Source organism: Anguilla rostrata, chromosome 1, assembly GCF_018555375.3.
Source record: "Anguilla rostrata isolate EN2019 chromosome 1, ASM1855537v3, whole genome shotgun sequence".
Classification (NCBI taxonomy): Eukaryota; Metazoa; Chordata; class Actinopteri; order Anguilliformes; family Anguillidae; genus Anguilla; species Anguilla rostrata.
The window spans coordinates 63,455,842-63,477,906 of NC_057933.1; the positions used below are offsets into that span (position 1 = coordinate 63,455,842).

At 40.9% G+C, this 22,065-nt stretch overlaps 1 protein-coding gene across 2 annotated transcripts; it reads right to left on the reverse strand.

Annotated features, from left to right (window-relative positions):
* Positions 1-338: 338 nt before the first annotated feature.
* pde11al (phosphodiesterase 11a, like) lies at positions 339-18,523 on the reverse strand. Of its 2 annotated transcripts, XM_064348756.1 has the most exons (20): positions 17,234-18,520; positions 13,449-13,607; positions 11,322-11,411; positions 10,843-10,983; positions 10,605-10,669; positions 10,366-10,486; positions 10,142-10,217; positions 9,829-9,896; positions 8,701-8,793; positions 8,318-8,368; positions 7,345-7,491; positions 6,720-6,827; positions 6,185-6,294; positions 5,977-6,067; positions 5,144-5,244; positions 4,193-4,270; positions 3,958-4,021; positions 3,771-3,845; positions 1,778-1,861; positions 339-1,168 (listed from the first exon to the last, which is right to left on the reverse strand). In XM_064348756.1, exons 1-20 carry the CDS (start codon positions 18,008-18,010, stop codon positions 1,031-1,033), a joined length of 2,637 nt encoding a protein of 878 aa, XP_064204826.1. In that variant the 5' UTR covers positions 18,011-18,520; the 3' UTR covers positions 339-1,030. The 2 variants fall into 2 exon arrangements, 1 of the variants encoding a protein (XP_064204826.1); XR_010332071.1 differs by lacking the exons at positions 339-1,168; positions 1,778-1,861; positions 3,771-3,845; positions 3,958-4,021; positions 4,193-4,270 and having other exon boundaries at positions 5,154-5,244; positions 5,816-6,067; positions 17,234-18,523.
* Positions 18,524-22,065: the final 3,542 nt, after the last annotated feature.

Sequence of the window (22,065 nt, forward strand, 5' to 3'; positions counted from 1 at the left end):
GAATGTTTGCATTTGTAGGCAAGTTGGAAAATCTAATGTTCCTCAAGGGTGTCCATAAATAATGCATGCATGAAAATCAGGACAAACTTGCAGGAAATGCGTTATTTCATCAGTTCAAGGCTGTACAGTATGCTGGTTTTACAGTTTTAACATGCAGTAGCAGCTGCACAAAAATAACAAACATCACAAAAAATAGATTTAAGCGAACTGCAGCCCTTAAAACCAAAAATGCATTCACCTGGAAAACTGATCACATGCTAAGACTGTAGTGCATGCAATCCAAACTTCTTAATTCACAGATTTACCACACATGTATGTAAAACTCCTCAATTAACAAATTGGAGCATATCAATAAACAATTTAATGAATCATAATCATAATTTAGTAACAATATTTTGTGCCAGTTTACATTCCGAAGACAATATATAACTGACATCAATCACAGTGATACTGCATTTTAATCAACTGAAAGTATGCAAGCATGCAGAACAAATCTGTTTAAATTTGGAATTCAGTTTCATGTCATTATCCTGCATTGATTTGTACCCAGTACAGATATCACATACATTTCTGTACATTTTTTTTGTATTTATCTATCTTGAGAGCAGTGGTGGTTGGAGAGCTGAAAATTGGTTGGATAGAAAATTATATTTTCTAACTATATCTGATATTACTTTTTTAAAATGAATCGCTGTATTGAAAATCAAGGAAAATGGCTGAATACAGGTGGAGACCAATAATCAAAGTTTTCCACCTCGGCAATTTTCATCTCACCAACCTCTACAGCTTGAGAGAATTTTGTGCATACTCACTCATTAGTATCTACTCCATGGCTACCCTGATCAACTCTGTGTCAGTTTCAGAGAAGGAAAAAGCAGTTCACAGCATTATTGGTTCTACAGTTATCTTTCCATTAGAGTTAACTGTCAGAATAATTAGTTAAATTAAACAATTAAGGGCTGTGGCAGAATGAACATAATCTGAGTCTGGGTCACTCCGTGACTGCAATTAGTCCATCCCTTCTGTACTCTTATTCTCCAGCCAGTTGATTGTGGTCTGGGATTTTCTGTGTCTGCTGATTGGATGATGAAAGCTCCTCCCATTTCATTCGATTTGCATTTATTCCATCCAACATGGGCTGCAGTTTCCTGTTCAACTTCACAAGTGCCTGGGAAACAAACATATTGTATGTACTGAATAGATAGAAAATGTAGACGTAATGTAGATTTAAATGTTTAGTATTGCCATTGACCACGGTCTCACATTTGATACACATATTAAGAACTTTTCCAGAGTGGCTTTCTTTCGCTTCTGGAATATTGTTTAAATCAGGCGTTTCTTATCATTAGAGGATGCTTTTGTAATGTCTAAGCTCAACTACAGCAATGCTCTGTAATCTGGCTATAAATGATTCAAATATAAATATAAATGAAAGTCAGTTCAATCTAGTAACAGACTGTCTCTTATCACTGTCTAACTGTTTATGGAGTCCAACAACTTCGTATTTTGTATTGACTTTCTCATGTGGCTCTAAAATGTTATAGGAGTCACAGTGACCGACATTTATGGGAGATGCTGGAAGATCTGAGGCAGTGTTTTCTCCACTAACATTGCATGAGTTGACTGACTCATTCCTCCTGCATAATTCCAGAAATTGGTAGATTCTATAACACGGTGGCCACAAGCTGTCTTGATGACAAAGTGACTTCACATTGGATGTATGCGCTAAGATTTGGCTCGTTTAAGGAACAGAATTCTAGAAAGGTGATTTCCATACCTGGTAAAGAGGTTTACAGATCCCATCAATCCACTCCAGCTGTAAGGCAGGTAACTCATCCTTTCGGTTCCGGTCAAAGATGGCCTGTACAGTGAGAACAGTCATGAGTCTTAAACCATGAGGAAAACACACGCTCTGTCCCCAGGTCTTAGAACACCTCATAACACACAACTTGTAATACATTCATAATACCCACCATGGCCTGCCAAAATCTCTCCAAGGGTGCAGCGACTCATCCAGGAAACCACAAAAGACCCCAGAAGAACATTCAAAGAATGGCAGGCCTTTTTACAACGGTCAGCGTCGGTCAGTTTTCATGACTTTTAATTGCAATATTTGTCAAATTACTTATTGTTTATGGCGTTTACATATGAACGTATTTTTACACATACAAGTCATCAATATGACTTAAAAGCATTTTGTCTTTGCCTCTCCACCACTTGTGTAATATACTGTATGTTCCATTTGTTCTTTCATGAAAATTCTACATTCTTTCTTTTTTTGCAAAAAAAAGTCTTTATACCCTTTAAGTAAATACAAGAAGTCACGATTCAACATATTCAAAGCATAACACGGGAATAAATCACAGCTGGAAAGCAATCCTAGTTGCATTGTGTCAGACATTAACAATCCTGAGAAAAGTTGCTCCAGGAGGAGACAATCCTGTGTAGAGCAGTGACAGAGGATCTGAAACTTTCACACGTGTGTGGCTGAGTATCGCCTGCCTCATGGCGCCAGGGTTATCAGAACCATGCAAGGCTCAAGAAGAGGCCAGCCACATCACAGACGAGGCAAAGCAGACTTATGCAAACAGAGAGTACTCTGAAAACAAGCAACACAGCACCGTGTGTACAAAGCTCCTTAGTAGGATAAGGGTCAGTCAGACCAAAGGAGGGAGGAAGACAAGAAGGCAAGAGATAATTAGTGATTCATGACTAGAAACATCAGCCCCTCAGAGCTGAAGATGTCATGACTAGGGCAACCAGCTTGTCTCCACTAAGTGACCTGCAGGGATGTGAACTTGTATTTCAATGGTTATCCTCCGGGGGTCCCCATAGGCACTCCAACAACACAGTCAAGTGACTAATTGTGCAAACGAGTTTCTAACTGAGACATTTATAAAAACAATTAGTTGACCTAATACAGGGAGAGTCAGGAAGGAAAGTGAACATGGAAATTTAAATGGTACAAAAAAGCATGTCTGAGCCAGTGGTCCTCACTCTTGGTCCTGGAGAGCCACAGGGTCTGCTGGCTTTCATTGTTACTCAGAACTTTATCAATTAAAGGAGTCGTTATTAATTTTTTATTTGTAACTACTTGTGCAAGTTAAATGTTATATAACTGCTCTCCTTTTTAATGTGGGCATTTTCCATTGCTTCTAACAAAACCCATCATTCTCCTGTACAACATTTTCAAATACTGCAGCATGTCCACGGTATTAAGTAATCATCATGAATGTAGCATGCGAGTGTCGCTTGTACACATTGCTGTCAATCATCATCTGTGCTTAATCAGTGGAAATCACTTTATCACCTTATATTCTTCGGGTGGTGCAAATGAAATAATTGTTTGAGAAGGGGCTTTACAAAGAGGCTACTGTGACCTCTAGTTGGTGGAGGAATGAAGTACAATGTGACAAAACAAGGGGAGACAAACTGGAGACCCTAGTCATGACAGCAGTAACAGTAGGGTCTGAGAAGTTCAGGCAGGACAAGGTCACCCAAAGAACAGCTAACGGTGTGAGGTTTATGAAGCACGGGGTCAATGCAAAAGTGCTGTACTGAAGTAAACACTGAACACAGATCCTGGATTGGAGGTGACTCAGACCAAATTAATATTTGATCCCATTGTTCCAAGTCAGTGAGACCCTCAACCCTTCCCACCAAGTCAAAATGCTTTTAGAGATCGTGACGTATAAAGTAGCTATCTAAGCCAAGCTGTGATTCATAGTGGCCAAGGAATGTCATCTTGACCTTCTGAGATGGGTACTTACTGCTGGGGTCAGCTTCAGCTCGGATCTCTCCCTGTCACCCTGCTCGAAAAATTCACTGGTCACCAACTCTGCCACCTGCAAATGTTCAAATGAATCAATTGACAAACGCAAGGAGCCATAAAGAACAGTGGAAACTGGAAACACAAGTGGATAAGACATGAACAGAGAACGCGAGGGGGTGAGTGACCTGTTTGGAGATTTCCCAGGGTCGTGTCACTGCTCCCAAGTCGCAAGATGTCATGAGCATGGACCTGTTTGGGCCAAAACTCCCATCAGAACCAGCACTGTTGACCCAGCCACCCAATTGCATTCAAATCCCCTTTTCTTGGCATCATTACATCACCAAATGACAGCTTTTGAAAAATTCACTGATCCGGTCTGGGCATGAGCAAATTAGGCAGAAGCAAGAAGCAAGCACACACCTGAGTACCTCCCTGTGCTCCTCGTCCTTCCAGCTAAACTCTCCAGAGAGCACACACTCAAAGAACTTGGTTCTTCTCCTGTATTGTTAGAGCACAAGTTGAGAATTTTTGGGTTAAGGGTTGGGATGAGGATAAGGGAGGGGACACTCATATTTCAATAGGATGTTTAATGCATGATATTCCCAGATATCATAAGGTAAGCTGGAGGCATGAATTGGCCCACTTTCATAGTTCCATTGTTTTCATGGTCCCTTGAATCAAGCACCTGATTCACTGCTGATTTGATTACCAACTATCAAATCCCTTTTAGATGTCTGTGAATGAACCATCAGACTGACTAATGCTGTAAAGGTAACTAAACTATGCTGTGTTTTTAAACTATTGTTAAGGAATACATCTTTATTGGATCCTTCCATAACTTCCAGCTCAAATTCATAACTTCCATAAGTTTTTTTCTGAAATACCAATGTGGTTTGCTCAGTTATTATTAAATATGCATGTATAAATGTACCGTAAAGTTAACCTTAGAAAATAAACATTTGAAAAAGAAAGTGTTTAAGTAAATGTACTGTACCAAGCACATCCTGCTATTTTATCGTTAAATATCCCCAGGAGTGTTTTAAACTTGATGTTGAATAGGCACATTTTTATGATCAAAGGTACCCCCCTGATAATTCAGTACTAAAATACAATGCATTTGTTATTTTCTTGGCAGACAATCTTATTGATACGTACATTATTAACATTTTTAAAATGTATTTTACATTTGTAAATCTGAATAATCACTGATCCAATTCGGGTGATGTGCCTTGCTCAAGGGTATAACTGGAGGCCCCCAAGGAATAAAAGATGCAACCCTCTGGTTGGAGGATCAGCATTTCTTTAAGTGCCCAACAGCAGCTCACAGAACACAGAACAGGCATCAGCGGTGCAAGAGGAGCGTATACTCACTGAAAATACAGGGTGAGATCAGTGGACAGAATGGCCTGCTTCAGGAGCTGCATCATGTTGCTGTACTCCTTTGAGCAGAGGTTGGCGAAAATGTTATGACCCTGTAAAACGAATGAACAACATTTCTGGAATTTCCAGGACAGAATGTTAAAAAAAAATGCATCTTATTGTTTTGTTGCTGTTGGACCAAAGAATCCAATTACCTCCTCTTGGTCACTGATTAACTCAAGTCATTTAGGGTTTAATAAACACTTAAGAGAGGTCTTCCACTGCTTTGCTCTGTTGGTTGAAAATCAATGCACATCAATCTGGAGGACCTCATTAACAGTATCAGTCTGGGATGGCTGGGCATGCCATCTCCCTTTGTTACCACAGGAAATCAATAGGGACCACAGCAATGACGACAAGGGTCTTCACGACTCTGACATCAGATTGCTGATAAATACGTTTCTTAATTAAACGCCTACATAGTTAACCATCTCACCTGCTTCTGTTTGCAATGCTGCTAATGTGCTGCAAGCTCATGGTTTGGCCTCATTTTCTCAAGAACATATACAGAGGACAATGGCACAGCAAAACAAGAGGCAAAATGAAAGTGCTTGATAACCGGAACCAAGCATATCATACCAAAAGACAATGGTGAATGATTTAATGATTTAATGATTTAAATACCAACGACAGCCCAGAACACGATGGTGTGGGTAAAGGTCAGATGATCGCCAGACCAGAGGTAGATGAAGGATGAGTGGCAGGTGGTTGCCAGCTGACTAGCAGTTGCCGGGTGACATGCCAGTGATGGATGAGAGAGCTGCTTGGTTGGTTCCCATGGTCACCTCACTCTGCAGTATCATGACCGCATGATTAAAGTGGTGGTGCTCCAGGGTGGCAGAGGTCCCATACAGTTGTGCCAGGGCTGACCCAGACCTGTAGGAGGCAACGCAAGGGCAGAGGCAGACCAGCATTAGCACACATAGTCTTCATCTCAAGTCCTTCTCAAGTTGTATCTTTATTCTTAATTGTGGAAGTTTTTTGGTCACACACTTAGCCTGGAAGGCGTTGTTAGTGCCACGATGATCCAGGTCATGGCAAAGACACCCCACCATCAGTGCCAAAGTCTCTGAGTCTGATAGGACATCCTGGAACTCAGCAGTCTACAGAGGCAGACAACATTATTATACCTCCATGGTAGCAATTGCTCTCTGACAGCATCACCATTACAGTAAATGACTAGTTTACTTGGTTTACTGTACATACACTGTTTAGATTTCACACACGATATGCCCTATGTATACAGCCAGAGGCTTACGGAAGTTTTTCATGTTTAAGTTCCTTGCTCAAGGACACAATGGCAGTGACAACCAAATGAATCAAATCTGCAGTGTTCTGGTTATAAACTTCAAACTAAAGGTATCTTAGATACTGCTACTCCACCCAAGACTGTAGTGTCTCAAGAAAACCTCACCTAACAGCAGAGAAACATACTTAGTCTCCATTAGATTTCAGAAACAGATACAATGTGAATTGTATCAGATACAGATCCAATGGTCTTTATCCCACAATAAGCAGACAGACTCACCTTGATCATGGCAAACATGCACTGGGACACATTGAAGGCGTGCCGCCAGTTGTGGTAGGCAACAGTGCGGTAATTCTTTCTGACGGTCAAGAGCCAGCGACATAGAACCTGGATGATGTAATGTCAAATAACATTATGTAATTGGTGAATTTATGAGTCTTTAGTCATATCTGCTCTAGGCTATTCCTTGAGATCAAATGAGCACATCAACCTCATTGTCACAAGATTTTGAGGTGAACAAACAATTGCAATTATTTACAGTGAAATGAAAACATATTTGCCCCCTGATTTCCTTTATTATTGCATATTTGCCACACACTAAATGGTTTCAGATCTTTAGACAAAATGCAGTATTAGACAAAGAGAACTTGAGTAAACACAAAACACATTTTAAAAAAATTTCATTTAATGAAAAATGTTTTCAAACACCCATATCACCCATGTGAAAAAGTAATTGCCCCTTTTGTGCTTTCCTTTGTGTAGTATTACATTTTGCCTAAAGATCTGAAACCATTCCGTGCATCAAATATGCAATAACAGAGGAAATCAGGAAGGGGGCAAATTCCATAGTCTGTTTATAGTCCAGGTCAGTAGGGACCTCAGGCCTGCCAAGTTATTACCTCACCTCATAGTCGATTTTAAACTTCTGGACCACTCCCAGGTCCAAGAACATCCGCAGGGAGGCGGTGATCATGGCGTCATTGTCAAGGGAGAAGTCGTTGAAGTGAAACTCGTCTATACCCAGCTCGCTGCTCAGAGGGATCTTGGCAGCCTGGAGGAAGAAAAATCTGATGAACACCATAAGCAATAGCACATCCCACATTCTGCCCAACACAACATAATACCCAGATTAACATCCCGTCAACACATAATCAGAAACAATTACTGTTACCCGCAGTGCACCGAGATCACATCTGCGTGCTGAAGAGAATGACCTTGAGAGCCATGACAGATGTTTTCAAATATTTATATTCTAGCTGTTCGCTGTTAGCTATCATAACTATCCTTTCATTGATATAGTGTGGGTTTTATAAATGTTATCATACATTGAATCTCAGCTGTCATCAAAAAGATGACATGGAGAGCGCTGGCCAAGATTTTTTCAACATATTCAATTTGGCTGAATGCATTAAACTTTAATACCTTTATCAAGGCCTCTCATGCGCTTGTGATGGTTTGTGTTGTATAATTTATTATGTACACTACATCTGGGAGTGGGAGTGAGAGAAAGAGACTCCCTTTTCTTTAATAACCTCCACACAGACACACAGCCCACGCATGCAGGCCACACCAACCAACACTCAGAAAAATCACCCACAACACCCTGACTGCATTCCTCAAAACATAAAGTATATTACCTGTAAAACACCAATCCATCACACACATGCACACATACACGCACACGATACACAAGCACGCGCACACACCCACACACACACACTGCACGCACACATACACACACGCATGCATTCACACACACACACACACACACACATACACACGGAGGTACAGTACATACTTATTTGGATTAGCATACGATAACTGGTGTCACATGAAAACAGGCAACCTCAGGAGACCGCAGTCTTTTCATCATATACCTTCAGTCGGTCCACCTCCACCTTGGAACATGTGGCGTGATAGGACAGCATCTACACCATGAGAAAACAGATGCTGAACAACGAACACAAACTCCTCAAACTACGACAAACATTTCTGTGTGGGCTGCAGAGACATTCCTTTCCTCCATGCACATCTCCTGCTAAAGAAGGGCAGACCACAGCAGGGGCACCGTGCAGTGCATAACCCTGAATAAAGGCTCATTTCTCATTCAATATGAGCTGGAATGCTTGCCATGAATAACTGAAATCAGATTTAAATATGCATGTGGCGAGGCATTGTTTCTTTCGTTCGGTGTAAGTTAATATGAAAAATCAGAAGTGAGTGATGGATATCTTCAGTGTGTAATAGAGGGAGAACTCACATCCAGAGCCACAGACTGCTTTGCCCAGGTCTTCTTCACCTGGTTGTACATCATTGTGTTGTTTATTCCCAGCCCACAGAAAATCACAAAAGCCTTGAGGAAAACAGAGGCAAACCTGAATACGATATGCTTACTTGTTTTTCAGTCCTTCTTATAATGTAAAGCTTATTCATATTGCTGGCATACAATGGAATCACATAATATGTGCTAAAGTATCTCTGGTTAAATGCCTTGAGCAAGGGCACAGGAGCATGTCCCACAAGGATTCAAACCTGCAAGCCTCACACCATGCTCCCAGCAATTACCAAAACAATGTTTTTACCCCTTTCCTCAGCAATCTCAGTTAAATCTATGTAGTTGGTTACCAAAAAAGTTATTTCATAGTAATTTAACTCATAAAGGAAATTTCTATGGAATTAACAGATACATTTGAGCCAATTCTAATTCTGTCTAGTACACTAAGGCAATAATTCATAGCTCTGATACCACTTAATTCATTTGTGACTACAATTCTCCAAAATTATTAGCCAAATATGAGTTAAAGCAATGAAAATGTAAATGCAATGTCACCTCAAATTGGTAATATTATCCTTTATCGTGAACTGTACAGTTAGTAAATAACACATTTCTTCTCAGACACAATTGCCCATGTGTCCATGTGTAGTGTTGTAGAAATTCTGAAATAAAATGGTACTAGATAATATCTTTTTTTGTAGGTAAACCAAGCTGGGTCCACTTTAGTGGCAGAAAAATTGTGAATTCTTATGTTATTTTATGTTATGTTAATGTAACCTTTTAAAATGCATATGAAACCCCATATGAAAGCATATGAAAAATACTTTTTTGTACTGCCTAACAGAAACATAGATTTTTTCAACACTATCAGTTTCACTTTCCATGTGTCAGGGGAGACCCATACTGTAACTATCTTTTCCAGAAACTCTAGAGAGAGTGAGTGTAGGGTTGGGGCAAGCTTGGCTAGGATGCTCTTTTCTCGAGCAACTTTAAAAGTGTCCACTTAAACAGCTGAAAGATTAGCTGGCAAAACAAAATAAGCTGTAATTCAGCATTTGTAATCTTTCCTTTTGAAAAATAAAAAGGAAATCCAGATGGGAAAATCAAGCTCACCTCAAACAACCTCTGATCTGCATCATTAAATGTCTTCCTGTCAAGCCGATTCAGGATCTGGGCCACCCCTGTGGGAAGACATGTCTTTTAGGCCTTGTGACAAAGGTTCAGCTCATTCACACATGAACGAGTGAGGAACCCCAGTAAGGTAAAGGGGAAGACCTGAGAAACCGGGATTCACCCCTTTTGGAGACAGATAAGAGGAAGATACGATCACAATGAACCGGACATGAAGCACGTGGTTTTAAACTAGACTTTATCTGGAGCACTGGCAGAGTTAAAGCTGCACTGACATAGTTGGGGAGGGACTCACCAATGATTTGATGGGTTCGGTTCCAAATGGGCACGCACAAAACTGACCGGATATGAAACCCGGAAGCCTGATCTGCCTGGAGGAGAGAGCACTGTGTTAGCAAGCTGAGTGTGTGTGTGTATGTATGTGTGTTTGTGTGTGTATGTGTGTGTATGTGGAGAGCATGTGTAAGAAAAGACACATCATCAGACAGTTTTGTGTGAATATGTGTGAGCAGTACGCACCTCAGCATCAAATCGTGGGTCCTGACACACATCACTGATGTTAACAGGCAGACCCGTGGATGCAACTAGCTCTGCAATGCTGTTATTGATCAGCCAATCAGAACAGGATAGCTTCTCCATGCTGACTTTGTCAAAGAGACACACATGAAAGTCAGCACAGCTGTTTTCAACACATTAGGATTTCAATACCTGGTCTAAATACAGTATTTACAGTAGGACACGGCTGCTGAATATCGCACCTGATGTCATGGTCAGCACTGCACAGAGGAGACATCAGCTCAAAAGTCTTGGAGAACTTCACCACCTATAGGTAAGACACAGGCCAGGCAATGAGGAAGAGGAGGCTGGCAGAGAACTGGAGGTGGGAAGTGAGGGTAGGCAGAAGACATGTGGGAGGCTGGAGAAAGTGGGCAGGAGGGGCAGGGTGAGGGTGAGGACGAGGAGCACGTGGGATGGTGGGAGATGACGGTATCTCACAGGTGAGTGTATGTCCTCCAGCAGCAGCACAGAGCAGCGCTCGCACTGCAGCAAGGTCAGCGCGCGCTGCATGATCTTCCGCACGATCTTCTCCAGGTCAGTCTGCTCCTCGAACAGGTCGTTCACCACTTCCAGCAGAGCCTGGGGCAACAGAGCAGAGAACATCAACACCTCTGCCCAGTGCTGCGGCCCTGTAACACCCACACATACATAAACACTCACACATGCATGCACGTATGCACACACACACACGCACGCGCACACACACACGCGCGCGCGCGCACACACACGCGCGCGCACACACACACACACTCGCGTGCACACACACACGCGCGCGCGCGCACACACACGCGCGTGCGCGCGCACACACACACGCGCGCGCGCACACACACACGCGCGCGCGCACACACACACACACAGAGGAGTCTGTATCAAGGTAAGCAGGAGCATGCTTTTGTGGGCACGGAGCTTCTCCTTACCCGGCTCCTCTCATACTCCTTGCGGGACTCGGAGAACAGCTTGGCATTGGAGATCGATATTCCGCAGAATGGCAAATACATCTGCAGTACCTTGGGAGGGAGAAGCAGGCATCAGCCAGGATCCAACACAACTGTACAGCTTGTGTGGAGTTCCATGATAAACACGAAAATATATACAGACAAGTGCTGGATATAAAATAGGTATTCTCTGTTTTCTCTCCTCATAGTGTTCCTGTGTTCCATGTCAGTGCAAATACAACACTATTAATAATACAACGCTTCATAGTTTAAGTCTGCGAGTATCGCCACATAAAGCCATGGATGAAAACTTCAATGAATGGTCACCGTTTATATTTGAATAATGCAAATATTACTTTAACAACAGGCTCTTATAAAAATGTTGTTATAAAAATGTTGTAATAATTGGTTAATTTACTGCCCTGTTGCATCTGATGAGCTATATTACGTCCATTATGTAAGCAGGACATTCGGTTCAATATGAATTGGCAGATTTGATGAATGAATTTGAATTGGCCCATTCAGATCTTATCTAACCACGTTCCTTTTTCATAGGTATATTTGCTCTTTGCCTGTTTAACTCATTTGTCATTAATAAAGTCAGTTACTTCTTCATTAATTATGCAATTAGCAAGCATTCCCTCTCATGCTGACTGCTTTCATCACACCTGGATAAGTTTTGCTTAATTAAGTATTGATCAGGTAACAGACTGACTGGCATTTTAATCACAGCGTCTTCGAACAAGACAGCCTGACTGGTGTATTAATCACAGCATACTCTAGTTCATTATAAATAAAAAGGCAGCAGTAAATGTAACTGCATATGCTTGCCAACAGTTTACAGATGGGTGTACTAAAAAAATTACAATAATTTGAATGATACCGTACATGGCGCTTGCATGACATGGCAGATAGCAGGCCAAATGAGCCTTCTCACCACTTTCTCACCTCACTACATGTGAGAAACAAGAATGGATTTATAAACAGGCTCTCTGTCGTTATTATGTGAGCAGTAGGCTTGGAATCTTATCAGAACTGGCTGTACTACAGTACGTGAGAAACAGGCCAGTATTTCAATTCACAAGTGAAATCATGATGCACATTGATACCAATAAAATTCACTGCAACATAGTGCAACATAGTGGAATTTCAAGTCAATACAAATTCATAGCACATAGCACTGAGGCTGTTGTTATTTGCTCAATAACACATGTGTGTTTGTGCATGCCTGTCCGCACCAAGTAAGTGTGGTGCTATTAATGGTAAATGGCATGATATATTTTTTGCCTTTTATTGAAAAAGCTTACAATAAGCTTACATTGCATCGGCAGGGTGGATCACTGGTTGTGAAATCACCAGCAGAGAGCATAACATCCACCCCCAGTTGCTCCACAAATGCTCACTGCGGATTTTTACCCATGCTTGACCTGAGTATGCCCCCTGGTGGCCACCTTTGGGAAAGCATTACTTCAAGTTTTCCTTCCCATCTCTAACTACACTTTATTCTATTGCTATAAATATCCACAAACATATTCTTTAAAAAAATATTATTAGCTACACTATGGTGATGGGCTCTAAAACCTATGATGTACATTCCTTTGTGACAATATGCTATTTTCACACATAAAATATATAATATACATTAAAATATATAAATTTGAAGTATTCAAATATTTGAACATTACATTTTTATAACAATTATCATGACACAATTCAGGTACTGTGAACCCGACTAAAATGGATCAGTTCAGTTTCACTAAAGTAAGCAATAAACAATGTGCTTCCTGGTCCCAGTAGAAAAAAAATAACACCTTGTAAATTGAAATCTAGGAACCAGAACTACAGACCCACCTCCTTTCTTTCATCTCAGACTAAAAATACAACATAACCAAAATAGTGACTAACACCAGTTTTGGTTTAGTTAGTTATATGAGTTTATTTTCCACATAATTTTTCATAGCTGATGCATGTTGTTTTTGTACTTGTTGCTCCTTTAGCATGCATGTATCTTAATGTATCTCGCAGAAAAGAACTAGTAAGTCTATGTTAGATAAATAAATGAAATGTGGTGAATATCTAGCTGTAAAGATGGAAGGGGAAGGGGCTCACCTTCTCATCGTCCTCGGTGAAAGGCGCCCCGCTGGGGTTTTTGTTGATGGCCTGCACCACTCCAATAACATCACCATCGCTGTTGCAGATGGTCATGCACAGAATGGACTGGGTCTTATACCCGGTCAGCTTGTCGATCTCATCACTGAAGCGATGATCCTACAGGGGAATGCAGATTTCATAAAAATAAAAACGGAAAACCGATGCAAATACCATGCACTAGCAGTCTGAGCGGTAGGAACACAACACAGCGTTCTATTGAAAACAGAAATGGAATTTTAATTGGATCGTAAGAGCCCAGTGACTGAGTGAGAGCACGTCGGCTCACAGCTCAACACGTCAGGATGAACACGAGGCCTTCCTCTGACCATCAGCGAGCGGCAGATTTCACACAACTGAGATGATAGAATCAAACTGTAAAGACAGCAAGATGAAGGCCCAGAAATGTTGAGTGACGGGTACAGTACTCTGCAACCTCAGCAGAAAATAAATGCATTTGAAATCTTTTCTGAAACAACTCTACCAGGACCTATTTAAACGTACCTCTCTCAATGCCAGGAAAACCATCGCCCCAAGGGTGCGAATGAGTTACAAAAGCAGGGGCATGCAGGCATGAACAATATGCAGAGCAAGAATACAGAGACCGAGCAAGCCAATGAAAAGGGTGCTTGCATTTTCTTGTTCCTACTCTGTTGTGTCTATACAACCCCTATCCAAAAACCAGTTATTGTTACAGTCCCTGTCCAAGGGCAAGATCTCACCATGGGAGAAAAACAGGAAAGCCAAGCTCCAGGCTTCAGCAGCGTACACATTTTCTTCTTCTCACAAACCACACTGCCAGACCCTGAAACCTACTCAGGTTCATTCCACTAACAGACCTCAGTCCATATTCACGGGGTGCTTGAGCCATGAGTGGTGCCAGTAGCGGTGTTATAATGATGTGGGACTGTAATATGCAAGCAACTGGAGCAATGGCAACATCTCCAGTGAGTTAACATCTCCACTACAGCTCCATGGGAAATAAAGCTAAAGGTAGATGTTCGGGGAAACGTGGGTTTCCACACCCAATTGAAATAATTGGACTGTCTGTTTTCTGCAGGGCTTTGATTAATTAGACTAAATCATTGTTTTTATTCTTTTAACAAAGATGAGAGTTTTGAACAAAAAATATTTTAATGTATTACTGCAGATTAACAAAATTACAAACCTAGAACAGAAATGGGGACATTAACTAATATATATAATATATAATATATAATATAATAAGTATTTGAGTGTATAAAATGTATTTGAAGCAATGTCCATAGAGACTAAATAAGTTAACATTTTAATCACAGAGACAGCTGTTGCATTTTCATATGGTGTTAAACAATTACATTTTAAATGCTGAAGTGTAACTCTCATTTTTCAAAACTTCAAATCAAAATAATACAAAATTAAAAATCTATTTCACTAAATGCAGTTCAAGCTTTTAAATATGTTCCAATAAATTATATTCTTTTGCTTGATTACAGCTTTCAAATAAAGCTCACAATTAGGAATAAGCAGCTCAAAGTGACGATACAGAAATACTAGTTGTGAACTGCAGGCATGTATATTTCTCCTATGAAATAATGAATTAAAGTAGAATATGAGAACAGTGACACTATAATATATGATATGTACTAAAATGGGTCAAAGGAAAAGAGAAACAACTGTTGTTCTGCACTGTTCTAACTCATACACATAAATACTTCAAATAGTGACTATCTAAACATCCCTCTCAATATAACAGCCTCCACTCATTTGGGAAGGCTTTCCAGTAGATTTTGGAAAATGGCTGTGGGGATTTGCTTCCATTCAGCCACTAGAGCTAGTGAGGTTGTGCACTGATGTTGAGCGTAAGGCCTGGCTCAAGGTGGGCCTTCCAATTCATCCCAGAGGTGTTTGATTGGGTAGAGGTCAGGGCTCTGTGCAGGCCACCAAAATCAGACCATTTCTTTATGGATTAAGAGGTAGTTTGTAACCCTGTGTTGCAACCGAGGACAGATGATTTTTACGTGCACTCAAGGGTCCCGTTCTGTGAGCTTGTGTGAACTACTGCTTTGTGGCTGAGCTGTTGTTGCTCCTATATGTTCCCACTTCTCAATAACAGCACTTACAGTTGACTGGGGCAGCACAAGCAGGGCAGAAATTTGATGAACTGACTTGTTGGAAAGGTGGCATCCTATGACAATGCTATGTTCAAAGTCTCTGAGCTGTTGAGTACGTCCCATTCTACTGCCAATGCTTGTCAATGGAGATTGCATGATTGTATGCCTGATTACAAGGGGTGTCCACTTTCTTTTGGAAATGAAATTAGCGCTGTAAGATGTAAGATATGTCATTGGGTATGGGACTATCTGTGCACTCTGCAAAATATAATATAATATAATAATATAACAATAAGGCTATTTCATCAATAGTCCCCGTCACCTCTGATGATGAAGAAACTGTCCCATTTGTCTTCATGCCTCCTCATTCTCTCATTTCCTCCGCTCCTCTCCTCCCCTCCTTTCCTCCACATACTTCCAGGAGTCTGCTAAATAAATGTAATGTAATGTATGTAATGAGGCTAGTGGGGGAGTGGAGGAAAAGAGATGAGGAGGGAAAAGTAATGGAACACACCCCTTCCTTTCTCTAGATTTTTAGTACTTGAATGAATTATCCAACCTATTTTGGGCTGCTAAGTCATCAACCACCTTCTGATAACTATAGGTGCTTCTTTACACTACATTTAGATTTAGACTCCCTCAGGATGTTAACTGAACGTTTAAAATAAACTCATTAGTTGTTGGTGGTGATGCCTCAATGTTGTAACATCACGTTCAAGAGGTCATCAAGAGGTCACGTGTATGTGCGAGAGTGTGTGGCGATGGGCGTGGCCTATCACAAAAAGGCGCATAACTCCCGAATGAATTCACAAGTTTTGGAAAGGTTGGTCGTGAACCAAAGAAGAGGTCACGTGATTGTGTGAGGGTGTGTGCGTGGATGCATGCACACATGGATGCTTGCTTGTGTGCGGTCGCAGCTAATTCGGATTTGCGCTTGTTAATTTACGCACATGATACGAACAGTTTACTGCATGTCTGAAATCTGTTCAGATACTACGAACAAACTGACAATATGACAACTTTAATAAACGTCACACTGTTTGCGTAAGTGCATTTACGAACGATTTACAATCAGATTCGTTAGGCTCAGGTTGATAAATGAGGCCCAATGTATGCAACCTATTTGGCCAGTTAGCGACTTTTCATTTAAGTGCTAAATTCACCAAAAACATTATGCTATTGTGGTTCTCTGATACCAGTGTCCGACAACTGAACTTTATATCCACAGTTTCAGAAGTGATTGGATATGATACAGAGCCAATAAGGAATGTGATTTCATTCCGATTACGATCTCTGGCCAGATTAAAAACATTTTTGTGCAAAAATCTACTAAATTTGCTGTGATGCTAATAAACACTTCAGGAGTCGTCAGAGATACAAGCGTGTTATCATGTTAACCAATTCATTTACACTCTGATGTATCAACAGGTTTCACAGTTATTGGTTGTCATGATAATTTGACAAGATATTTTGCTCATACTGCATCCTGCTTGATGTACATATTTCTAAATAAAGTGCATATGACTATCGTTAGAAATGATAGTGTTACAAATTGTAGTGCTTTAGTGTTTGTGTTGAGCATACAATATTTTAAAAGCTGTGCTACAACATTAACAAAGTAAGGTTCGGTTGCAACGTATGGAGAAACTGTACCTCGTATGCGTTAGGGACGTTGACAGTCTCACCATGTTCGGCCACATATCCGATTATACCTTTCCCCCAAGGTACCTGCACTTCGTTAGAGTTCAGGGTGCTGGAGGAGGGCCGCACCGTTGTTCCCGAGTGCACATCAAAAAACTTGGACACCAGCGTTCTCTTATGAGAGGGTCCCTCGACAAGAAAAAGTGAGCACCTGTCAGCGTCCAGCATGATACATACGTTTATCAGGATCTTATAACTGAGGTTAGTCATGTCCAGTTCGTTGGAGATATCTTTCACCAACTCTAGGAAGAATTCCCGTTCATTAGACTCCTTAAGTCTGTATTTGTAATCTATAGCGCTGGATGCGTACTGTGGCACATTCACTCTGGATTCAAGCAAGGCGCTCAGAATGTGCGCGGTAGTCGGGGGTAAGGAGCTGGCTTTCCGTAGAAGCGCGCGGCGGCGCATGCTGGACTGGGACTCGTGAGCGCTGAGGCTTACGTGTTCATCGTAGGTTCGGTGCGCTGTCATTGCTTTGGAACGGGCGAAGTTCCGTCTGAGTTCCATATGTGAGGAACGCCGCTGGAGCCCGTCAGGATTTGTGGGCCAGAAGGGATCTCTAGCGGCGCTGCGCTTATCCTCCACCAGCGGCACCTTGGGCGGCTGGTGCTCCTTCAACCACCTGCTGACAGTATCGTATTTTCCTTTGCGAATAAGGTATTCTTCGAAAAGGTCCGGGTGACAATCCAAAAAAGCCTCCACATCGGAGAAATCAAAAGTCGTCATCATTAAGGAACAATAAATTTAAAAAAAAATACAAGGAGTTGTGTTACTGAGTTGCTTAACTGATCCGCTGCCGTTTTAAATATCAGTTCTGAACTGTGGAGCCCTACTGCATGACGAGAGTCTGGCAACTACGTATATACGTAATAATTTATTCAGCGCTGAACTTCATTTGATCAGAGTCGCTCTCTTCCTCCTATCTGAAACGTTTCCTGTTGAAATGACCAAGCACCAGGCTAGATAAATAAATAAGTAAAATGCGCTTCTGTTGATTCTACAATAAATTACAAAGCCCAGAACAGCAAGTAATTTATATGGGCTGCTGCAGCTGTCAGGTGGAACACGAGAAAGGCTCTTGAGATTTCTTTATCAGTTCAGGACTGTTGAAAAATGCTTGTCAGAGTAATTTTTTATGTGAACAGGAGGTTTGAAACAGCATAGGATACTGCACTGGGGACTCGTTACTCTTAACTCTTATTTACTGTGCAAGTTGTGTTTCGGTCTAATTTCAGAATGTGCTAGTTATAGAATTAAAAAAAAAAAAAAACTACAGAAACATTAATTATTACCTGCGAAATCAATACAAAGTACAGTTGTAAAGGTTGTAGTTGAACATAATATTGATTCATTTGCCTCTCTCTCTCTCGTCTGTGTGAGTATGCTCCACTGCATCAGGGGCACACATGAGATCCAATCTTTGAGCTACTGTGATTATTATTATCTTTATATTGCTGTTTATTGCCATTATTATAAACAATATAAATTTTAGTCTTTTGAGAAATATTTGGTGGAAAATACATCCTTCTGACAAACAGTTTGCGTGCCCAACAGATATTTTCCACAGCATGTATGTTGTCAATGCGTTACATTAAAGCATACATTATATCTTCTGGTTCAGTGCTGTGATTCCCAGGAGTGATTGGCTGGCCTCCTGCATTCCTTACGTGTTTTTCTTAATTGGCACTTTTTAAAGAGAGCAGCATTCCTGCTTTGCACTGCTACACAAGCGATTGGATTTCTATAAGTCCTCTCCTTTTGCCTCAAGGCCCTCTGAGGCACACTGAATTATTCTGTGCTGTGTTGTATTGAAATTAAATATTCACTTTATTCCATACAAAACCTGTCAGCAATGCAGTGTGGAGGTGGCAGGTGCACGCTCATATTCTTTGTTCTACACCAATGAGAAAAAGGACATTTCTACTGGCAATAGCACTGTCCATGGTTATTGGAGCATGAGCCCTTGTGAACTCCATAATGGACTTAATGTAACAACCAAGTGTTGGTAATCCCTGAATCCTGACCCAACAAGCAAACAACTTATACAAACAAAATACTGTACACCATTGTGGCATTCATGAAGTCGCTGTTCTGCCTTTGTCCTGATGTGCTGCCATTTCAGATCAAACATACTGTACATACAGAATACAATATGTTCATTTGAGTTGTAAAAATATTGAAGGTCTGTATGAGTTTGCATGGGGGGGGGGGGGGGGGTGTAGGGACTGGTGTCCTCCTGGCACAGTGGCCTGTTGAGCAGGCCAAATGAACACACATAAAATATATGAAACAAAATAACTGACAAAAATAAATATCCTGTCCATGCTGGGAAAATAACCCCATCTCCTATTCCATCTGACTCCAGGGGACAACATTTTTGTAATGGATTCATTATACAGTAGTGAACCTTGCTATAATGATCATCACACAATGTTCCCTTTCTCCTTCCAGCAGTACTATTGGAAAAACTGCGGGGGGGGGGGGGGGGGGGGGGGGATGCCCACTGACTACAACTTTACATCAGTAATTGTTGCATCAATTCCCAAACCCTCAGCAATCGGATCGTTATATGATTATATATTGCGAGCATACTCGCTGTCATGTTCGCATTTGGCCTTCTGCAGTGTTTGCTTGCATCATGTTTGCCTCGCATCATGGAACAACAACAATGATGTCACCTTCATGGACAGGATTAAAGAACACAGAATACTTTTCAAAAGATATAAAAGTCCGACTGATTGGATTAGACTGAAACACCCAAAAACAAAAACCTACCATTTTCATAAATAATTAATTTTACCCACTCCTTTTCCAGAGTCTGCAGCATTCCTTTTTCAGACTAGAAGAGAAATTAAGATCTGGCAGAATCACACTATTTATATACTGTTTAGATGCTAGATATTCTGCATCAGCTGAAGGAATATAGGTAGCCTGCATTAATTTGTACAAATCAACATTTGAAGTTATTCATGTATTATTAATGAGAATGGATGGATTGCAGTTTAGAAAATCCCATTTGATTACACTAGCAAGGATGAGTCAGACATTTTAATGCCAAATATTTCATAAAAGTGTCAGTTAACTTGTTTTTTTATCATGTAAATCCTGTATGCATTGTCTCCATTGCTGAGCTTTCAGCCTTCAGTGATTCTGTTAACAAGCAGTGATGCAAAACAGCATCATTATGTTTGCAGATCTCCCAGAGCTGAGTGTAACACCACTGGGCTAAATTCTTTTCTCCATAAATGAATATTAAAAAGCAGTCTGAGATGTAGCGCTGCAGGGCATGTAACATTTATAATGCACCACAAGGAAATATAGAGGCTAGTCCTTCAACAGTGGCAGAACAGAGTAATTGACTCACTGGATTTAGTTCAACCTCAGTGGTCTCTGAGACTTTGCAAATATCCCCAAAGAATCCCAATTAACGCCTCAGTACCTAAATCTGTTTCTCAAAGCGTTCAGTAAACAATAGCAATTGAATAATGTACAAAGAACTATCACTCCATTCAGAAACAGTCTGTGTTCCATCCAAATGCAAGCAAACAAATTTGCCTTTGATGTAATTTGGAGGAATCTGTTTTTATCATAATGTACCATAGCTGAATTGCCGATAAGAGCGTGTACAGTACATACTTTCATATGGCATCGGAATGTCTGAGGGCTCATAAATTCTGGGAAATGGTGGTAGATAATTTGTCTGTCCTTTTATCTGTAGACATTTTGGTCTCTCTCTCGGTCTTCTTTCTAAATGACTTTTCTCGATTGGCATTTCACCGTACAAAAGCTAGAGCTTTCCTGGCGGATTTAACGGCGGCTAAAAAAGTGATTGCACAAAGATAGAAGAAAGACCTTTTGAAAATGGGCCCTGAGTCCCTGACCTTCATGGATGAGGGTTCAGTCCATGCAGATGCAACGTACCGAGGCGCCTAATACATTACATTACTGGCATTTTTTTAACATAGTATCCATTTATACAGCTGGATATATACCAAAGCAATTCAAGTAAAGTACCCTGCAGTGTCCTGCCAGAAACCTTTGGGTTACAAGCCCAGTTCCCTAACCATTAGATTAGGGTGACATAGCTCAGGAGGTAAGAGCAGTTGTCTGGCAGTCGGAGGGTTGCCAGTTCAATCCCCCGCCCTGGGCATGTCGAAGTGTCCCTGAGCAAGACACCTAACCCCTAATTGCTCTGGTGAATGCGAGGCATCAATTGTAAAGCGCTTTGGATAAAAGCGCTATATAAATGCAGTCCATTTACCAGACTACACTGCCACCCAATTCTGCCTAGTATTATTCTATGGGAGAGGCTGGTGGAGGATCTGAAGATGCTGCTCCTGGGAATATGAGTCAGTGGACCTCCTGAGTCTGTCCTCTATTATTTATTAAGCTGATTTCTTTTGTTCTTTTGTCTTTGTCTTTAGTCCAGTGGAGTTTTGTATGGGAGTTTCCTTTGTGGGTGCGGAGGTGGAGCGATTATAAGTTGGTTGTTAATCTTTTGTAAATGCACATGTTCTTGTGTGTCTACATTGAGGCTGTACTGGCACTGGTAATATCTTTGTACATTTTTAGCTTAATAAAAAATTGTTCACAAAAAACTGCATATACAGTCATTGTACATTTGGCTTTGGCCATCTATAAAATTTGGTGGTTAAAGGGAAGTCAGTTGAAATGCGATAGACGGATGCAAACTGAGCACCAAATTAGCTTCTTTTACATTGTATAGCATTTGTTATTATTATGTTTTTTATTGTTGTTTTTAAACTGATAATTACAGTAGTAGT

Coding starts and splice junctions, on each gene's coding strand:
- pde11al (XM_064348756.1), bottom strand. CDS start 18,010: ATGATGACGACTTTTGATTTCTCCGATGTGGAGGCTTTTTTGGATTGT. Junction 7,492..8,317: donor TGGAGGTGGACCGACTGAAG/GTATATGATGAA, acceptor TTCTTCCTCCAG/GCTGCCAAGATCCCTCTGAG. Junction 4,271..5,143: donor GATCTCACCCTGTATTTTCA/GTGAGTATACGC, acceptor CTAACAATACAG/GAGAAGAACCAAGTTCTTTG.